Genomic DNA, 21,191 nt, shown 5'->3' on the forward strand with positions numbered 1-21,191 from the left:
ACGAAATAAGGTTATTTTTCTATGAAAATCCATTTCGGGAGAAAACGGTTTCTACTAACTATATCTTAACAAATCAATTTGATTTTGATGTCGAACGCTTCAGCATAATATATTCTAGGTTTATACATACTTACTTCGTTGACTCAGCGACCCAAAAAGAGACGTCTCCGATACAGAACAACGCCACTTGGTTAATAGATAGGTTTCGCTATTTAAAAAAAAATAGTTTTGTTTTGTACATTTTGAAAAAAAGGGAAAACCTAGTTTTTCATTGTGTACTTACTAAAAAATCATGGAGAATGGAAAATATTTAGAGGTGGAGAAACGTTTCCTCCTTTTTTATGGACGATCACGTGGTATATTTCCCTCTTAACAGATTCCCACATTATTTTTGTTACATACTGTACCTACATATATTAGTATTGGGAATATTAAACAACCAGCATCATAATCATCTAAACTGTGAAGCCTATGGAGCCGGTAAGGGCACTTATTAGTGTGATGAGCACAGATATTTGTTCCTGACTCGTGGGCGTTTTATATACATATAAGCAAGATTTAGTCAATTTGTGTAAGAATGTCTCTATTTTTTTTTAAACTGTGGAATGAACTGTCGCCTTCAAGAAAAGAGCGTTCTCTCATGACTCCCATCTTATATGCCGGCAGCGTACTTACATTAGAACTCCTCTGGTGTTGCGGGTGTCTATGGGCGATTGTAATCACTTACCATCAAGCAATTCCTCTACTCGTTTGCCTCCTACATCAGAAAAAAATAAAGTTGTTTTGTTTTTCAGTTCTCTTTTACAGAACACATTCAGTACCAGCGCAAACTACGCGCTAGCGTAGCCGATGACATGGGAAAACCCGTATGTAGCAAAAAGCTCCTATGTACGTATATCGTTGCTTTTAGCCATAGTACAAGCTTTGCTTACAAGGAAAGGTACCCAACTGTCCGGTTCCGATTTGATTTATATTTATATATGTTATAGAGTAGTCTAAAATAACGGACACGTATTTTTTTTTAGCTGCCCAAACTCAACCTATTGGGAGAAATTGTCCTCCAAAGTACTAAAAAGTTACTTAGTACATCGGAGCGTGCACGGGAGGAAGTTCCTCTTAAACCGCACAGTGCGTGACCATTTAGGTTCTAGGGTGTGAGGATGAACACCCTGCCGACGGCGGGCGGTGCGGTGATAGAAAGTAGCCGTGGGCATCCTGTCAAACAATTCTTCAGAGCACAGCCCATTGTACAAGCGGTAGAACACACATAAGGAGGCAAAGTCTCTCCTTAGACTTAAACTTACTTAGACTTAGACTTACTTCTTATATTGTCCCCAATATAAAAAAAAAAACTTTGACTGTACTAGCCCTACGATTGCCTACAACAACACTCGTGACTTCCCTGATCCTAGTACACTAAACACTTAGGTAACCAGTCTACCTTACAGGAAGCACATCTATACAGCACAATGATACAGATTGCACCGGCATTATCCAATCGAGATGTGATACCTGTTGCCGGGGCAAGGCGGTTGGAACGAGGCAATAGATTTAAGGTCAATACACACTAGTTGCATGTAAACTCAACCTGCCACACCTATAAATAAGTTAACAAATGAATATTCATTATGATTCGTATTCGTCCTGTAATAAAATCTTGAACGCCTATCGCTTGTTTAATGCAAATAAACGATCATTATTTCATTAAATGTCTCTATTTTTTTATTAATATTATAGGGAAATTCTTACACAAATTGACTAAGTCCCACGATAAGCTCAAAAAGGCTTGTGTTGTTGATACTCTGACAACGATAAATACTTAAATACATATAAAACACCCATGACTCCGGAACAAATATCTGTGCTCATCACACAAATAAATGCACTTGCTGGGATTTACTAGAGGTGAGGTGTGACTAGCCCAATCGCCGATCAGTTTTTAATTTAAAAAAAAATCGAATGTCTACAAATTTTGACAACTATGTCTACTGAAAATTTGACTTGCCAGCTTATAAAAGATAAGGGTCCAAATTTAAATTTGCCCTTAATGCTGAAGGAACAAGTTTAATTTAATTATTTCAAGATAAATATTATAAAATTCCTCATAATTGTTATGTAAAATGATCTTATGTCAGTGTTTTTCCAGTAATTCGATGTTCTTTGATTAGTATGTCTGGCATTTCCGATTTTATCAGGGTTCCGTTGTCAACTAGGAACCCTTAAGGATAACGCACGCTAGAACAGTCCGGGCCCTGGCCGAAGCGCCTGACACTTCATTGCGGATCTGAAGAATCTGACGCCTCGGTCCGGGCCAGGCCCGTACTATAGCGTGAGTCGTCCTTTATAGTTTCATCTAGCTGTCTGTCTCTCCGCGACTTATGTACCTACATAGAATATTTAGCTCAGTATTCGTTAGATTCGGAAAGACGCAATTTGGCATGGCATTAATCCTGTGGTGTGGGCTGTCTTTGAAATAACCTAAAAAAAAGAATAGGGGTCCTTTAAAACTATTATTGATTATGATTAAATATATTTTCGGAAATAATTGTTCCGAAACTCAGAAAAATCTGTAATGGGATGCTTTAGGTACTTATTTATGAGTAGGATTAGAAACAAAGTTCGAAAACGTTGGCAATACCTTGGTGTGCCAAGGCACACCTTGGTAGGCACACCAGTACCCCTAGTGTAAATAAATTCTATTTCGAAACGTGACGTACGCGTTTGCGTTTAGTCTCATTTTGTATTGGATTTAGAAAGAGCGCGCCAAGCGTGACGTTTTGGAAATTCAAAATCCTATACAAAATGAGACTTAACGCAAACTCGTTCGTCACGTTATGATGTCGACTAAATTTACACTAGGGGTACTGGTGTGCTTTGTTAACCAAGGTTAAACGTTGAAATATTATTTGTCTTGATTATTTATTTATTTACCTATATTTTGACGAACGGTCTGGCCTAGTGGGTAGTGACCCTCACCCTGCCTATTAAGCCGAAGGTCCCGGGTTCAAATGTAAACAGTTCGTCGATTGTATATGTATAGGCTTCCTATGATTCAAAGTAGTGCTTGAGTTAAGTAGTTAACAGCAATCCAAATGACTGAAGATGCGGGTCCAATCTTACAAAGGTCATGCTCAAGTCAAATCAATTTAACTTCAATATAAAATAATTTCATAAGGGGTTTTTTAATACAGTTTATACCTTAGAGTTTTAGACAAGGAGGGATGGTAAATCACAGTCAGGAGACCAGCAGCCCGGAAGCCATTCGTGCGTCACTGTAGCCGGACAAATGTGATTACCTTATAAAACTAACTGCGCAGGCGCTGAAACTGAATAAAATAATAATAAATTGAAACAACTACTATTGAAAACTTTGTTATTTACTGGTAACTTTGTTATCCGATAACCAAATATATATTGCTTGAGTCATGTGTAAAATCTATGACAATTTCGTGCTAAAAATATTTTACCTTTTACTTACACAGTGTTTATTTAGTCACCTGCAATAATTCATTTTGGCTATCTGACCTTGACATTTTCTATGGGGGAAATTTTTTTTTTCGCGATTTCGGGATTGGTCCCAAAGTAAAAGTTGCTCAATATGACCCATATATTTAGCCCGTAAATTATTACAGGTGATTAAATAAACAGCCTGTATGTGCTTGTGTGCCTGTAGTGCTTGCAATTAAACTGATATATTTGAAGTAAAACTTGAAAATTAACGCTTTTAGTTAACACGCTGTCAAACCGAATGCCAATAAGAAAATAATTGGTAGCAAACTTTTTCCGGTAACTTATTACAATTTAGGTATGCATATATATGTCAGTGATAAAGGGAAACAATTACTATATGGCCCTTCAACTGGCTCTGGACTGCTTCGTCCACACACATTTAAATCTTCTCGGGCAGAGGCTTAGAGTCAGAGCCAGTGTAGCTTTACTTAACACCGTCACGTTTTTATCACCGCACCTCCCGCCAAAGAAAAAGAGTTAATCCTCACTTTCTCGACACGTGGCAAACCAAGAACAAGCGGGCATTTCGCTCGTTTTTGCCCAGAACGTGCAAGTTGTGGAATGAGCTACCTTCTGAGGTGTTTCCCTTGCGTTATGACATGGGGTTCTTCAAGAAGCAGGTATTTAGGGTTCTCAAAGGTTGGCAACGCATAAGTGGCTCTTCCGATGTTGCTTATGTCCATGGGTGGCGATGACTGCTTCCCATCAGGCGGCTCGTCTGCGAGTTTGCTGCCTATTAAATAAATAAAAAAACATTCATAAGCGCATAGTAATATACCTAACTACTTGAAAAATAAACTATCTTTAACTCCATCGTGTCCGTCAGAATCACGTTAAACGTGCGTATTAGATATCACAGGACATATAATATCGAATCACACTGGATGTTTATGATTTAATTGATCTGTATACAAACAATGGGCATCAGTTCTTTACACAAAAGCCTATAGAAAATCAGTTCTCGCATCATTGTGACAGCAGCAGGATTGAAGTGAAACAGATTGAGAAATTCAAGTTTTAATTTAAAGAAATTATACATCGTTTAGCAATGTTGTGGCTTTATATCTTCAGTTTAGCTATAAGTAAGTTGACTTGTTGTGATCGAGATGTTAAAATGTCAAAATGTTTTAACCCTTTTTCAATTCAATTTATCTGAACTTTAGCATTCCTATTTAAGGTTTATATTAGTTTGGACTTTCGGGGAATGCGACTTGTCTTTAAATGAATCATCAAAGCTGGTTTAATTGGAACATATTTGGATTTATTGGGAAAACCTTGTAGATGGGTGCGGCCTGGAAAAAGTTTAAAGCTCAGTGGACCAGTGTTTGTCGTATGGAAGTAGTTATTTCCATAGAAGGAGGCCTGAGCTCAGGGTTGGAAGAAGTGATGATGTGGGATGGATGACCTAATGATATTAAATGGCATTTTGGAATACTGATAGATATTGTTGGATTCACAGTGTTTCTTTTATCCGGATATCAGTGACGTATGTATGCCCGCAGTTAGTGGATATCAGTGTTACGTCCATTACGTTTACGGTTCAATTTGTAATGGTTTAATGGTCAATTCTAATCAACATTCGGCTTACACTGGGTATACGTCACTGAGATCCGGAGCATATTAATATTTTTACTTCTATTTCAATCGATAACACGTAGTTTTCTATTTACCTTCTGCTTCACCGGCCTCGACAAAAATGTCTCGAGGGAATTCGAAAAAAGAATCACATATTATTGGAAAACACTAATATTCTTAAATGATTATTAACCTTCAGAAATCGCCGTGACTGCGAAGAGCTCAGGCAGCGCCCATAACAGTATCCCCATAAACAGACTATACACCTCCAGTACCTCCACCGTCCGTAATTCACACGAACATCGTCCTGTCAAGTTGTCCATAGAACCCGAGCGAGTGCGGAACGAATGGCGGTATGACAGTAAGTACCTGTTCACCCCCATAGATTTCTAGAAATAGCTATAACAGCGAAGAGCTCCGGCAGCGTCCGTAACAGTATCCCCATGTACCGGCTGTACACCTCCACCATCTGGAGTTCACACGCACGTTGTCCTGTCAAGTTGTCCATAGAACCCGAGCGAGTGCGGAACGAATAGCGGTATGACAGTAAGTACCTGTTCACCTCCATAGATTTTCAGAAATCGCCGTAACAGCGAAGAGCTCAGGCAGCGCCCATAACAGTATCCCCATAAACAGGTTTTACACCTCCACCGTCCGTTATTCACATGAACATCGTCCGTTATTCAAATATGGAATGAATGGCGGTATGACAGTAACTACCTGTTCACCTCCATACATTTCCAGAAATCGCCGTAACAGCGAAGAGCTCCGGCAGCGCCCGTAACAGTATCCCCATGAACCGGCTGTACACGTCCACCATCCGGAGTTCCCATGCACGTTGTCGATAGAACCCGAGCGAGTACGGAACGAACTTCTCTTCTTCTCCCTGGCCATTATTATTCTTCTCCTTATACCATGACGCCACTTTATGCGGTCTGCTGTCACACTTTTATCTATACCTGCTGTGTCCATGACTTTTTAACGGTACGTACCTATGTAAAAAGTTGCGGATTGTAAAAGTTTCCCCATGAATAGGCATCTTCACTTTCCGTTAGTTCTCCCGGACATCGTCCTGTCAAGCTATCTAGATCTATAAGTTTTGTTATGTTATGAAAGAAGGAACCTACTCGTAATGTTAAAGTGCCATAAAATGCGTCACTAAAAAAAAATTCTATAAACAATGATCGATATGTTATTTCTAGACTTGTTATTTTCATTGGTGCTACATAAACTTTGTATGTATATGTGTGACATCCATCGATATAAATACAGTACCTACACATCACTTGCTTATATATGTAAGTACAAAGATTCAGCAACGCGTATGTGGTCTCCCAATTCTCTCATATTCATATTTATTAATTCATACCAGCTTTCTCTCAATAAGATTTTTTTTTTGTTCCTCAGATGCTACCTACTGGCCAGGCCGCCTCTGCCGCGATGGAGTAGGAAAGCGCCAATCCCCCATCAACATCAAAACAGAGTTGGTAGTCCCTGACTCGGGGAAAGAGTTCATCAAGTACGGGCCGCTACGGCTGCATGGGTACCAGAGCGTGCTGGTTTCTGGAGTCAACAACGGACGGACGAGTAAACAGTTCAATCATTTTTACCAGCCCTTATTACCTACGCAAAAGACATCACTTAAAAAAAAAAAATATGTTTATGTGGTACTTAACCCGCGTCTTCAACCCCAACCCAAATTTAAACTGAGGCTTTTACATACTAATTAATTGATTTTCATAATGATCATCTTCCTAGCGTCTCCCGGAATTTTTGCCACAGCTGATCTGGGGATCGTGGGGTCCACCCGGCAACCTGATCTCTAGAATTGTCTTTCTCTGTATAAGAATTGTTTTTACCAAAACAATTACCATCTGGCCTTAGAAACCAAAAGGGGAAACTGGGCCTTATTGCGATCTTCGGCGCGGCTTTAGGTTTTCCACCAATGGTAATGTTAATCTTTTTTACAGTCCAATTCACAATGGAAGGCGATGAAGCCATGCACCCGACATTGACCGGGGGCCCACTGCGGTACCTCTATCGACTCGAGCAGCTGCACTTCCATTGGCTGTCTGAGCATGCCGTCAACGGATACAAGTAAGTCGAGTAACCAGCACATCTCAAACAAAGCTATCCGCCCAACGGTGGCCAGGGGCTACGGCAACAAAAGGAAAATACAACAAAAAGTCCTGGAGGTTCATATAAGTAGGTAATTATAAATTATCTTAACTGAAATAAGTAAAATTATATATGCATATCAAGGTTCTGCGTATTGACTACTCGCAAACGACTATTTTGCGTAATGACATTCTTCCAATCGTTACTCGGCCAAAGGGTGTCGGGTGTCTGCGAATCGTTGTCGGCGAATCGAAAATCGGCGTATTTTTTGTCGGAAAATCAATAGGTGCACCGTATTTAGGTACTAACACAACTTACGTGTATATATATTTTTTAGAATATGATGATGTTTACTATAGTAACTAGGATCGCGTCTGAAAAAAGTATGCCTGGAATCGTTTTTGACAGAAAAACTAATATGAAACAGTGATCGAGGGCGTAAGGGGGTTGCGTATAACTGAAAGTAATTAATCTTATGAGATTAGGACAAATAATAATATTTTATAGAATTTTAAACAAAAATATATAATTCAAGTCTTGGAGACCTTATACATCTCTAAGGATAATGTGACAATCATTTTTATATTCTAGATTTTTTTTTAGTTTGTCTATCGTTTGTTATTTTAGAGTTTTTTTTTATTCGACATTTAGATTGACTGACTGATTTGACACTAGATAGTCGAAAGACGATAGACGAAATAACTTGCGTTATGCTAAGAAAACTGATGTATGGAGTTAGCACTCTTTCTTATTTCGTATTTCTCTATAGTTTTTTTTTTTTTTTTTTTTTTTTTTTTATTCTGAAAAGGTAAGCATTTGACCACAATCTCACCTGATGGAAAGTGCCGATGTAGTCTAGGATGGAACATGCTTACCTAAAAGATGTCTATTCACTCTCGATTTAAAAAGGTCCAAGTTATAGTGGACTGGGAATAGATTTGCAGGAAGTGAATTCCACTCCTTAGCCGTACGCATGATAAAGCTGGATGCGTAGCGTTTAGTGCGGATCAGTGGTAAAGTAACGACGTAAGGGTGAAACGCAAGTCCGCGTCTAGTCCCACGGTGGCAGAACGGAGATGGGGGGATAAGATTATGTAATCCCATCGCACACTCCCCGAAATGTATCCTGTAGAATACCGATAAACAGGCTACCTTTCTACGGTGTTCTAGGCTCTGCAGTCTAGCCTCTACCAATCTCGCATCCCCAATAAGCTTCCTAGCGCGTTTGTCTATAGAATCTAGGGTGGCTAGCTGATACTTGGCGGATCCATCCCAAAGGTGACTGCAATACTCCATACACGACCGGACTTGAGCTATGTAAAGCTGAAGAAGCTGCTCCGGTGTGAAGTACTGCTTGACCTTAGAAAGGACGCCTAATCGTCTAGCTGCAGATTTAGCCAGAGATTCAATATACGCCCCGAAGCTCAGGTTAGATGAGATACTTGTGCCAAGTAGCTGGAGATAGACATGGATTTAGACAAGCATGAGAACACATTTCAACACGATAGTTAGATAATAAGATTAGGTATTTATATTTAATAGGACCTAGTACGTAAGTAAGGAAACAAAAATACATACAATATAGCGAGAAAAATAAATACATCAGATAAAAAAAAGTGTGTAGTACAAAGGCAAACTTAACCCTAAAAGGGATCTCTTCCAGTTAACGTATACCTAAAAGAGTAATTAAAAACTACACCTAACGTAATTAGGGGTCTCTAGAGACAATTAAAGTTAGACCAAGCTAAGTTGGCATCGATTTCGATAGCCCAGCCTGTGCAAGTGTTAAGTAAACGTCATAATTTCATAGAAGTTTGACATTTAAAATAACACATGCACTGTCTGGGCTGTCAAAATCGCTGCCAACTTATCTTGGTCCGACTCTAGACACCTTTTATTTCTTCTCAAAATCATTATATTGTTTTGTTATCATTATACATTCTTTCTAACACAGGTATCCCATGGAGATCCACTTTGTCCACATCCGGGCTGACCTTTCCACAAGTGAGGCTCTGCGGAAGCGAGACGGCATTGCCATAATTGCTGTATTTGGAAATGTGAGTAAGATTTGCCTAAAATTTTAATGATTACACTTTCAAAACACCGAGTTCAAAAAGGAAAAAATAAAATATTATCCTATTTAAGTTTAAGCGTTACCAACTGATATATTAGAAAGTCGGCGCCAAGTTAAATATTAATAAGAATGCCGATCAATAATAATCAGATTTAATTCTAAAAGCCCTCCAACCTCACGACCCCTCAAACACCATCATCCTTTACCTTTACGCATACCCCTCACCTCTAAATCTCTTTAGTCATTTCCACTACACCTTTTTATTATGTAAGGGAACACCACGATTGCTGATGGCCAGAATTATAACAGTTAACGTTTAAGAATTAAGACAGCACGTTATCTCCTGTGAAAAAAGGTATCTGAACAAAAAAAAATCCTCTTTATCCCATTTACTAATAAATACATGAATGTTTCATAAACAGATAAAGTCGGAGATAGAGAACGACGAAACCTTTATGGCGAGTGAAATGATGGAGGAGGTCGTCAGACAGCTGCCGCTGCTGAACCAGTACGGCGACCGGCTCAGCGGGATCGTGATGAACATGTCGTAAGTTGGACTTTGTCTACCCAGAGGCTGATAACAGCCACTGTGCCAACTCGCGTCTTATGCAAATTTTCACTTCCACCCCTGGAGCATTTAGCTCTAACGAATCCTCTCTGGACGGCCAATGAAGGCAAGCCAGAGCTGAGACTCCTGCGGGTTCCCTTGGGGTCCACTCCGACCGACGAAGACACGCCGGAGACGGAGACCCTGACCGACTCTCGGGATTACTCGGGTCCGTGGGGTCGTTACTCCCCAACAGCTCGCCACAAGCTGCCCTATTATTATTATTAGGTTTGTTGTTCTTGCACAGTCTATCCTTTTGTAAAATTATGTATGTATTTGTAAAATTTAGGGTAGGCATAGAATGATAGCAACTTAATCCCTTAACGTATGTTATAAAAAATATTGTTTAAATTTGAACTTGAATAGCTGTCAATAGAGTAGAATATTATATCAGCCATATATGGTTGCATATGCGGTCCGTATCTACTCGAATTTTTTAGATGCACAAAAAAAGTAAAAAAAAAGCGCTGTCTCGCCAACAAACCGCATAAGCAGTTTGGCGAGTAACTTTAAAATTGATTATGTATATGCCTTTGAAAGTAAATGAAAAAAAAAAACCAGATACCCAAGTACCTGCTAAGTTTGGCGTGTGTGCTATAGGACATAAATATGGTCAGCAACGGAACGTACAGCGCTCCATGATTGTTAAGCAATTTAAGCTAAATTGGACATTCCAACACCCAATTCCTCTGATAATTAGATTAAGATAATTATATGTAATACTGTCTTACTATTCATAAGTGCTTGTTGCTAGGCCTACATGAATAAAGTATATTTGAATTGAATTGAATTGAATCAAGTATTAACCAACCAATTTAACTAGGACCGAAAATGGAATAACAGTCGCGGACCGTGATGGTACATAGGCTGGAAAGGAAGTGAATTTTATCTTTTTAATGTTATCGCAATTTCGATAGCAGAATGTATCGTTTACAGAGCTCTAGGTCAAGAACTTCTGGTTACATAATTTATTATTGTAATAGTTATCTAGTTCGAATCTTTCAAAAATACGGCAGAATTCAACCTTTTACAAGTTGTAGTAGTTGTAGTGCCTTACTAAGGCGTATTAGTAACTACCTACTTGATGTAAGTTAATTGCAGGTGAGGCGTCGAAGGCACAGACAGAGCTATTCGGCCACGATTGAAAATTATGTATAATTATTTTAATCGGCTGTTAAATTGTGGTGTGTGTGTGACGTCTGAAGGATAAACATTACGTGAACTAGTCTCTGCATTTGATATCATCTAAAATTAAGAAAATCATCAAGAAATTGTATACAAACCTCAGAAAAACATCAGCACTTTCACTAAGAACACAAGGAATAACTCACGATGGCCTAGGTGAGCTGTTTTTAGCTATTTTTCTTATGAAAACTATTGTGATGGAATAATAATTTAACAGTTAACACACTCACACATAGGTCTTTTTGATTTAACGTCTAAATATTCACGAAAAATATCAAAAACAAAGAGGTATTCCACAACCTGATACAAATCAAGTGACAAGCAAACTGTCAATGTCAGTCACTGACACTTGACGATCTACAACGGACACTTACCTAAGTTACGTTCAGAAATATCAATCAGCATACATCTTACAGTTTAAAAATCAGTAATACCACACGAAAAAAATATAAAAACAGCAATTAACTACACAATATGTCCCCGAAATCACAAAAAAAGGCCTGCTTTACCTGCAAAATACTAATACACAGTAAAGATTACTTACAATGTTCCAAATGCAAGAAATTCTTTCATGTTACTTGCACGAACCTTCGAGCGAGGAAATTTGGTACTATGACACCTGGTTCGAGATCATCGTGGAAATGCCAATCATGTAGTATACCTGGAAAAGATCAACAAAAGCCAATACGCGAAACCACTAATACTTCACGCGAATCCAAATCTACAAAGGATGGACCAGCAAAAAATTACAAGTTAGTTATTGATACTCCAAAGGTACATCATCAGGATAGTCCGGAATCCTCGGATAATGAATCATCTGTGGATTTAGATACGGACAACCAACTATCATCGCTTTTGGATGACACTTCTCGAAGCCTACCAACCTTGCCTACGTCTGATAATTCACATGTGTTAGAGCTTAAACAAGAGATAGATGTATTAAATACTCAACTTGCTAGTGCACACAACGAAGTGGACCGTCTAAATGCGGAAATAAATATCCTAAACAACAAATTACAGGAGAAGGAAAAGAAGATGGAATTATATAAAAAACTGCTTGTAGAACGAACACCTTTACGCAAACTCACTCCGAGTAAGAAACCTTCGTCAACTATAAAAAAACTACCATCTGTAGACCATAATAATAGCTTCCAGGAAGAAGAAATGAGCCACAGTACACCGAAAAATGAAAACATAATAATCCGCGTAGAAGAGGCGGAAAATACGACCGTACTATCAAACGAAAATAACGAAGAAACAATAAAAAATACAATCTCCTGTCCATTAGATCAAAACAACAGAAAAGGCATTGGTAAAGACATAATTACACACAAGACAAACCCCTCATCGCAAACGGGAAAGAGGAAATTTGCTATGATAAGCACGGACAATAAACACGGAATCTTAAAATTTATTAGCAATGATCCAGAACTACAAAATTTTTCATATTGCCACTATATCACACCTGGTGGAAGTATACAAGAATTGTTTCTCGGAATAGAAAATAAAGTAAGAAATTTTACCAGCGATGATTACTGCATCATTTTAATTGGAGAAAATGATTTCGAGTTAAATGTAGAACACCGGGAATTAATACAATATATTAATGAATCTCTAAAACCTGTGACACAAACCAATATTATAGTTGCCTGTCCAACATATAAACTAGGAAAACCAATATACAATAGCAAAATAGAACAATTTAATTCAATGTTATTGAACGATGTACAATTTCACGAGAGACATTACTCCTATGACACCAACTTGAACTTGTCATTTGATATGTTTTTACCATCAGGACAGCTAAGTAGACGTGGCATAGCAAATATAATTCATCGTCTCAGCAATTTTATTAGCTGGAAAGCAGAAACAGAAGAACATACCAAGACAAGAAAACATAAAAAAATTACCCAAACAAAAATCTACGACTATTTTTCAGCAAAATCATCGTCGAATAATAAGCTTTTTCGGTCTGAAGAAGTATAGCTCATGTAAGCTTAGGATTATGCACCAAAATATTGCTAGCATCCTCTCAAAGAAAAATATTTTAGAGGTAGCTTTAAATGAACTGACTGAAAAGGATAATAATCCGCACATTTTATGTTTCACAGAGACATTCATTCAAAGAGGAAATGAAAGCAACTGTAAAGTACAAAATTTTCATCTTGCCGCATCTTATTCTCGTGTAGATGAAAAAAGAGGTGGTGTATGTATTATGGTTAGGCAAGGTATTATATACAATGAGCTAGAATGTGTAAAGAAGCTCGCAGTAGAGAAAGTTTTTGAATGCTGTGGTATAATAATTCCTAAGTATGACCTTGTAGTTATTTGTCTTTACAGAACACCAAATTCGCTACCGAACTATTTCATTAATAAATTAGATATTCTGTTAAATAAACTTAATCAAAAATTTAATCAAATTGTCATATCCGGTGACTTTAACATCAACACATTAATATTAAATAAAACCAGCAGAGAATTAATAGACATTGCACAAAATTATAATTTAAAATTACACATTAATAAACCTACTAGAGATAAAACTTGCATTGACCACATTTTAAGTAATATACAAAATGCATCAGCAGACGTATTGCCTCTTGGTCTTTCTGACCACGATACTGCTCAGATGTTAAGCATTAATACAAACAGTCAATTATTCGACAACATACACTACTATAAACTGACCCGAGACTACTGCTCAGATAATATAAAAAAATTTCAAGAATGCTTATCTAAACTCACCTTTTCAGAAGTATATATGGAAGCAGATTTCAATAGAGCATTCAATAAATTTCACGAAATAGTTTTACTTTTTTATAATCTTTGTTTTCCGTTTCAACGCCTTAAAGTCACCTGTGGACTTGTTAAGAAACCAAAGTGGATAACAAATGGAATTAAAATAAGTTGTAAGATGAAAAGGTCACTTAGATTCCAGTATTATAAAGAGGGAAAAACTGAACAAAGGAAAAGTCAATACTACAATTACACAAGACTACTGAAGAAATGTATAAATAAGGCGCAAATAATCAGTAACAGTAAGTACATCGCTAATAGTAAAAATAAATGTAAAGCCTCTTGGGATGTAATAAAAAAAGAGACAGAAAACAAAATTATTCAACAATACATAGAAAAAATTTGTCTAAACGGTAAAGAAATCATAAAACCTCAGGAAATAGCATCATGTTTTAATAACTATTTTATTGGATTATCGGACGTTAAAGATAAGAAACTAGATAACCAAAGGAATACAGAGTATCCTAATAATTCGACTTATAATTATAATAGTATGTTTTTAAGTCCATATTCAGAATACGAAATAATGAATATCATTACTTCATTAAATAATTCGCATGCAGTAGGATTTGACGGTATTTGCACATACATCATTAAGCAATGTAAATCTCAACTTAGTGCAATTATAACACATTTAATTAATTTTTCATTCGAAAGCGGCACATTTCCAGAACTACTCAAAATGTCTATAGTAAAGCCACTGTTTAAAAAAAATGATAAGAAGGATATGGGAAACTATCGGCCCATTACTCTGATTCCAATATTAGCAAAAATTTTTGAAAAGTGCATGCACAAAAGACTTACCAGTTTCTTAAATAAATTTAACATAATAAAATTAGAACAAAATGGCTTTCAAAAACATAAATCGACGACACTTGCTGGTTTTAACCTAATTCACCACATCGTTAAATGCATAGACGAAAAAAAACATACTACAGCTATTTTTCTAGATATGTCCAAAGCTTTTGACTTTGTAGACCATTCGTTACTTTTAGACAAACTAGAAAATTATGGTATAAGAGGTCTTGCACTTAAATGGTTAAAAACCTACTTAAAAAATCGGAAACAGTGTGTAGAAATTGTTAAACTCAACGACTTTAATGAAGAAACCGGCTATAGATCGGAGCTAAAATGTAACGACTTTGGTGTACCGCAAGGTAGTGTACTTGGCCCTTTATTATTTATTGCTTATATAAATGAATTACCCGATATAATTCAATATAAATCTGTTATGTTTGCTGATGACATATCCTTTATTGTTACATCAAGAAAGAATGAAAATATTGAGGAACATGAACGTAAAGTTAATGAGACTTTAAGAAATGTTATAGAATGGTTAGAAAGACATAATTTACGAATTAATATGAGTAAAACTAATTACATACAATTTAACTCCAAACTTGGCGAAAATGTTAAGATTAATGTAAACTACGGAGATGAGTCAATTCAAGAAGTGCAAAATGTAAGTTTCTTAGGGATAGTTTTAGATAAACACTTGGATTGGCAAGCACAAATAGAAAAGATTCGTTGTAAACTAAATAGATTTGTTTATGTACTACGCAAGTTAAGACGCTCATCGGGTTTACATACGGCGTTAACCGCGTATCATGGGTATATTAGTTCAGTGTTAAGATATGGGCTTATTTTGTGGGGAAACTGTACAAATTTTAACATTGCATTCGTAGCACAGAAAAAATGTATACGTGCTATTTGTAATCTAGCCCCATACAAGACATGCAAACCATCTTTCAAAAGACTTAGGATCTTACCGCTGCCATGTTTATACATCTTAGAAATCTGCATGTTTGTAAAGAGGCATATGTATTTATTTACAACAGCTGAAAGCGCCTCTACCAGAAATCAACGGGATCCTGGAAGGTTGGTTCATAATTGTGTTCCCAGGACAGCATTATATTCGAATCATTGTTTCGTTATGTGCATGAAACTTTTTAACAAGTTACCAAAATCTATAAGAGAACTGCCTGTACATAGATTTAGAAACATATTAATGAAGCTATTATCTGATAAAAGCTATTATAGTGTAAATGATTTCCTCTCTGAAGATATACAGCCAGAGTTGTAGTAGTTTTAAGATTTTTGCATGCTAGTACAACCTGTTTAGTACAAATAGCAGAATAAGCAACCAATTGTCACTTACCACCTAAGACACTTTTGTACCTACTTATTCTTTGCAAATAAATAAATACAAATACAAATACAAAAATTGATTTTCAATTGCTCTAAACGCAAGTATCCCGTTAAAGATTGACTAAATAGGATAATTCATTCTTGAATTGGAGGAAAATGTTTCAAATTAGATCAAGGTAAAAAAGGAAATAAGCACTCAAATCGTCATGTGTTCAAACCCCGCATAGTATCAATGTGTTTCTCAGTACTTATGTACGAAATAAAGCCATTTGACCAGTATCTTTTGGTCGCAATTTCTCTGGAAACTGCTGTGCTAGATCGAGGACCTGAGGGCTACAGCCCCAACCATCTTGTACATAAATAGTAAGACGTAGACCATGTAGGTTTTTAAGTGCAGTAGCTTCAGCCAGAAATTTTGAAAAGTCGTATCGTTGCAAGCGGGACATGGACAGTTTTGGCATTCGGACCGACGGTTGGGAAATGAGACCGGAATGGCGTCACGACATTAAAGTCGGAATATCAAAGCAAGACGATGACTGGCTGGCACCTTAAGCAGAAAAGTCTTCGACGTGCTCTACCACCTCCGGCGAACTCACGATTTGTGTGCGATCGATGTGGAAAGAAATGTCGCGCTGCTATAGGACTTTATAGCCACCAACGGCGATGCCCAGCCCCATAAACCCACAAGCGCCGCAACAAGCATCTACAACAGATGTGGCCAATGATGATGAGCTTCAGCCAGAAATTTTGAAAAGTCGAATCGCTTTATTAGATCACAGTACGATTGCTAAAAGTTTAATTAGCATTGAGGCCTTTCTCTTAGGAACTATTCGAAACCTGATTTCTTGACTTTCGCTCGATAGAAAAAAAATTACGAACATAGGTCTAACACGCACCTTTTTGTATCAACTTTTGCACAAAAGCTAAAAATATGAAAGTTGTCACTATAGAGATGCGCAATTTTATTTTTGATCGGACTCATCTATTACTTTTCTTTTGTTAACCATTATTCAAAAACATGATATCAGCTGAATTTAAACTGTCGTGAAACATACTAACATACGGACGGACATGTGAGTGAAATCCGTAGAACTAGTTAAATGATATCAGCTATCTCGCTCGCGCTTACATTGAGTGAGAATGATAGAAGAAAATGAACCCACCGGGCTTCATATGATGAAGGAGATTCATATGGAGAGACTTTACACCTCCAAATCTTAATAGTATTAGTACTCTGACATTGAGGACCTTTTAATCTCCAGATTTAATGTGTTTTTAACCATAGACACTATACATCTCTATTATATTGTAGTAATTATTTATTTTAAGATTATTATAATGTAATGTTTACCCATGTATTGGCTGTTGTATTTATAAATGTTGTTATGTATTTTTCATGTCACTATGATGTTACTATAAATGTTGTATTGTAAAAGAGCCCTTGAGGCCTACTTGCAGAATAAATTTTTGAATTTTGATGAAAAAGAAAATGCCTACTGTAGAAGCCAAATACTACAAGGAAGTGCAGAAAATATATATGGTTCCCGTATATCCACAGGAAGCTGCTAACAGCGAGCCAGCAGTCGTACGTGACGTACTCCGGGTCACTGACGTCACCGGAGTGCAACGAGGTGGTCACGTGGATCATACTGGACAACCCCGTCTTCATGACTTACGGACAGGTAGCGAAGGTTTTTACCTTCTTATAACCAGATGTGTAACTATAGGATGGCAAAGCGGGCAAAATGCCACGGGTAGGGTTTCGGGGGACAGAGGGGGACAATTTGACCGAGAGGCCGTAAACATTGAGGGGCTCCCATTTCTCCTAAGATTTGATTGCCACGGACCTCAGTTAATGTAGTTACGCCAAGGCTTGTAACATGAAAAAAACATTAAAAGCTCTGGAATATCTGTTAAGACTTTAAAGTAGGTTTATACGCATGTAACTTAGCAAATCTGTTGCTAAAGTTTGGACTTGAAGAGGAAAGGGGACGGCCGCTTCTCTATACAAACGTAGTTCCCATTTTCCTCTCTAGATATTGATATTATGGTAAATATTTTTACATCATTTGATGTATATTGTTGTACCTAATAATAGTTATGCCCCTTACGTTTGACTTTTTCGATTTATTGATTATTATAAAAATCAGGAGCGAAAAACAGTTTTCATACAAATGTTTAAATGCTCCTAACTCTTATAATACTTAAACATCGGAAAAAAATGTAAGGGCATGGCCGTGGTCTTTATACAATAAATTGTATCAAAATATTTTCAAAAAAATTTATAGCCAGAGAGGAAAATAAGGACTATACGTTTGTATGAAAAGGCGATTCCTCCATTTTCGTCTTAAAGTAGGTTTATACGCATGTGACAGTAATTCTGTTCCTAAAAAAAAAGCGGCCAAGTGCGAGTCGGACTCGCCCATGAAGGGTTCCTTTATGACGTATTAAAAAAAACTACTTAAACTACTAGATCTCGTTCAACATTTTACCACTTTGGACACACATTTTACCACTTTGGTAGTGTCTCTCGCGCAAACTATTCACTTTAGAAAAAAATTATATTAGGAACCTAAATATCATTTTTGAAAACCTATCCATAGATACCCCACACGTATGGGTTTGACGAAAAGTTTTTTTTTAATTTTATGACGTATTAAAAAAAAACTACTCACTAGATCTCGTTCAAACCAATTTTCGTTAGAAGTTTGCATCGTAATGTATATCATATATTTTTTTTAAATTTTTCATTCTGTTATTTTAGAAGTTACAGGGGACACACTTTTTTTTACTTTGGGAGGTTCTCTCGCGCAAACTATTCAGTTTAGAAAAAAATGATATTAGAAACCTTAATATCATTTTTGAAGACCTATCCATAGATACCCCACATGTATGGGTATGTTGAAAAAAAAAAATATTTTTTAATTTCATGACGTATTAAAAAAAAACTACTTACTAGATCTCGTTCAAACCAATTTTCGGTGGAAGTTTACATGGCAATGTATATCATATATTTTTTTTAGATTTTTCATTCTCTTATTTTAGAAGTTACGGGGGGGGGGGGGGGGGGGACACACATTTTACCACTTTGGAAGTGTCTCTCGCGCAAACTATTCATTTTAGAAAAAAATTATATTAGAAACCTCAATATCATTTTTGAAGACCTATCCATAGATACCCCACACGTATGGGTTTGATGAAAAAAGATTTTTTGAGTTTCAGTTCTAAGTATGGGGAACCCCCAAAATTTATTGTTTTTTTTTTCTATTTTTGTGTGAAAATCTTAATGCGGTTCATAGAATACATCCACTTACTAAGTTTGAACAGTACAGCTCTTATAGTTTCGGAAAAAAGTTGCTGTGACAGAATCGGACAGACAGACGGACATGACGAATCTATAAGGGTTCCGTTTTTTGCCATTTGGCTACGGAACCCTAAAAAGTGTTCCGAGTCACGAGAATCTTGCCCGATACGATGAACTTATTCATTTTATTTTCTGGTATACATACATGATACATTACCTTAGTAATGGGTAATTTGTTCTTGTTTCCATCTTTCTCTTACCTACCTTCAATCGAGGTTTTGAGGTGGCGGCATATTGTCAAAGAGAAGCTGTTCCCTAGAAGTAGCCACGGCCTTAAGTGATGAGGAAACCGATGCAAGGAGGGACCTTCAATCGTCCCCTCTGCAACAGCCAGCTAACACTTTCCCTATTTTCAGTACAAAGACTTCTCAGACCTAGCCAAGACCCGCTACAACTTCCGCAGTCTCCAAGACTCCAACATCACGGTGTACCGACCGACCACGAGGTTACCAACACCAATGATCTTCGGCGTCTTCGCCAACATGTTCAATTATGTTGCTAGCTTCTTCAAAAACATGAATAGGTGAGTGTTTCTATAAGAACAAATTAAATTACTTTCTGTGGAAATATTTTAATTTGACTTATTTCAAGTAGACACACTACTATTACACTTTTTGAACACCAAGAACACCTAATGTTGTCGTTACTAGTCGTGCCCATAACGCCACGGACACCTATAGGTGTTATGGCGGACGCTGACACTTTTGAGTAAGGTTTACATTAGGTCCCTTGCGCCCAGGATTTTGGCGTTTGAGTGAAGCTTCTGTTTATGAGATAAAGCGTTCAAAGGGTTAAACTATAAACCGAAATAAATGTCAAATACCGGTTCAGGCAACCGCTCGAGGCATCTGTCGTGTAAACACGCCCTGCTGTGTACTGGAGGTTTCTGTGTATATGACATTTATTTTGGTTCGTTGAAGAGTGTTTTGAGGGTACACGTTTGTACAACCTATATGTACAAACGTGTACCCTCAAAACACAACAAGGTTGTCATAACATGGACATTCACATCTATTACACTTAGATCTGTTATTTTCTCGATGAAATCCACAACCATACATGTTTTACTGTTATTGACCTTTGCTCCCACTTTCACATTTATTTTTGATGGAATATTTTTCTTTCAGGATGATAAACAACGAGCCAGTTAAAACACAATATTAGCAAATGTTGATGCACGGATAATTTTAACACCACTTAACAGTTTTCAACTGTCGATCGTTATCTTTCTGGAGGCATACAATAATGAAGCGACACGAACATCCGAAAACAGAGTTCTCTTCTCTCTGAGATCTTGCCGGAAAAAGACCAAATTCAAGTGTAAAAATCGCTGTTGGTAAGAGGTTACCGCAGCCTATAGCAACTAGCGATAACCCCAGCTGCTGAGGACGCAGGAGTTGCTGCTCCAGAGTCAAGTTTCCACTTCCCGACATTTTCTCCTCCACGTGGCACGGTCTTAAACATCCTTAACATAAGACTATGGGAGTGTGAAATAATTAGTTCTTATTTATTTTTAAGTGAAATTGTTGTAAATAAATTAATAAGGAAAGGGCATCATTTTTACTTATCTTCCTGTGTTTGATCTGTTTCGACTTAATTTAGGAAGGGAGTATAGGACGTACTGGTCTAAACAAGAGAAAATGTTTTTCCATTTCGAAATATTTTCCATCCATGAATTTTTACTATGTTATTGACACAATGAAAAACTAGGTTTATAGGTTTTCCTTTTTAAAATTTGCAATTTTTTTTTTTTTCAATAAAGCGAAACCTATAAACCATTATTGGTAACCGTTTTCTCCCGAAATGGAATTTCA

General features: G+C 37.1%; 1 protein-coding gene across 1 annotated transcript; it reads left to right on the forward strand.

Annotated features, from left to right (window-relative positions):
• The first annotated feature begins 4,289 nt into the window (after positions 1-4,289).
• Positions 4,290-20,927, forward strand: LOC133515753 (putative carbonic anhydrase 3). The gene is made up of 9 exons (XM_061848334.1): positions 4,290-4,592; positions 5,285-5,446; positions 6,493-6,672; positions 7,056-7,182; positions 9,158-9,260; positions 9,700-9,824; positions 17,572-17,695; positions 19,734-19,900; positions 20,505-20,927. Exons 1-9 carry the CDS (start codon positions 4,559-4,561, stop codon positions 20,539-20,541), a joined length of 1,059 nt encoding a protein of 352 aa, XP_061704318.1. The 5' UTR covers positions 4,290-4,558; the 3' UTR covers positions 20,542-20,927.
• Positions 20,928-21,191: the final 264 nt, after the last annotated feature.

This window comes from Cydia pomonella, chromosome 3 (assembly GCF_033807575.1).
Source record: "Cydia pomonella isolate Wapato2018A chromosome 3, ilCydPomo1, whole genome shotgun sequence".
Lineage (NCBI taxonomy): Eukaryota > Metazoa > Arthropoda > Insecta > Lepidoptera > Tortricidae > Cydia > Cydia pomonella.

Bases quoted from the DNA above. Each gene is read 5' to 3' on its own strand.
- LOC133515753 (XM_061848334.1), top strand. From the start codon at position 4,559: ATGTTGTGGCTTTATATCTTCAGTTTAGCTATAA. The intron at 4,593-5,284 runs GTAAGTTGACTT...ATTAACCTTCAG, and splicing joins TATCTTCAGTTTAGCTATAA to AAATCGCCGTGACTGCGAAG. The intron at 9,261-9,699 runs GTGAGTAAGATT...TTTCATAAACAG, and splicing joins TAATTGCTGTATTTGGAAAT to ATAAAGTCGGAGATAGAGAA.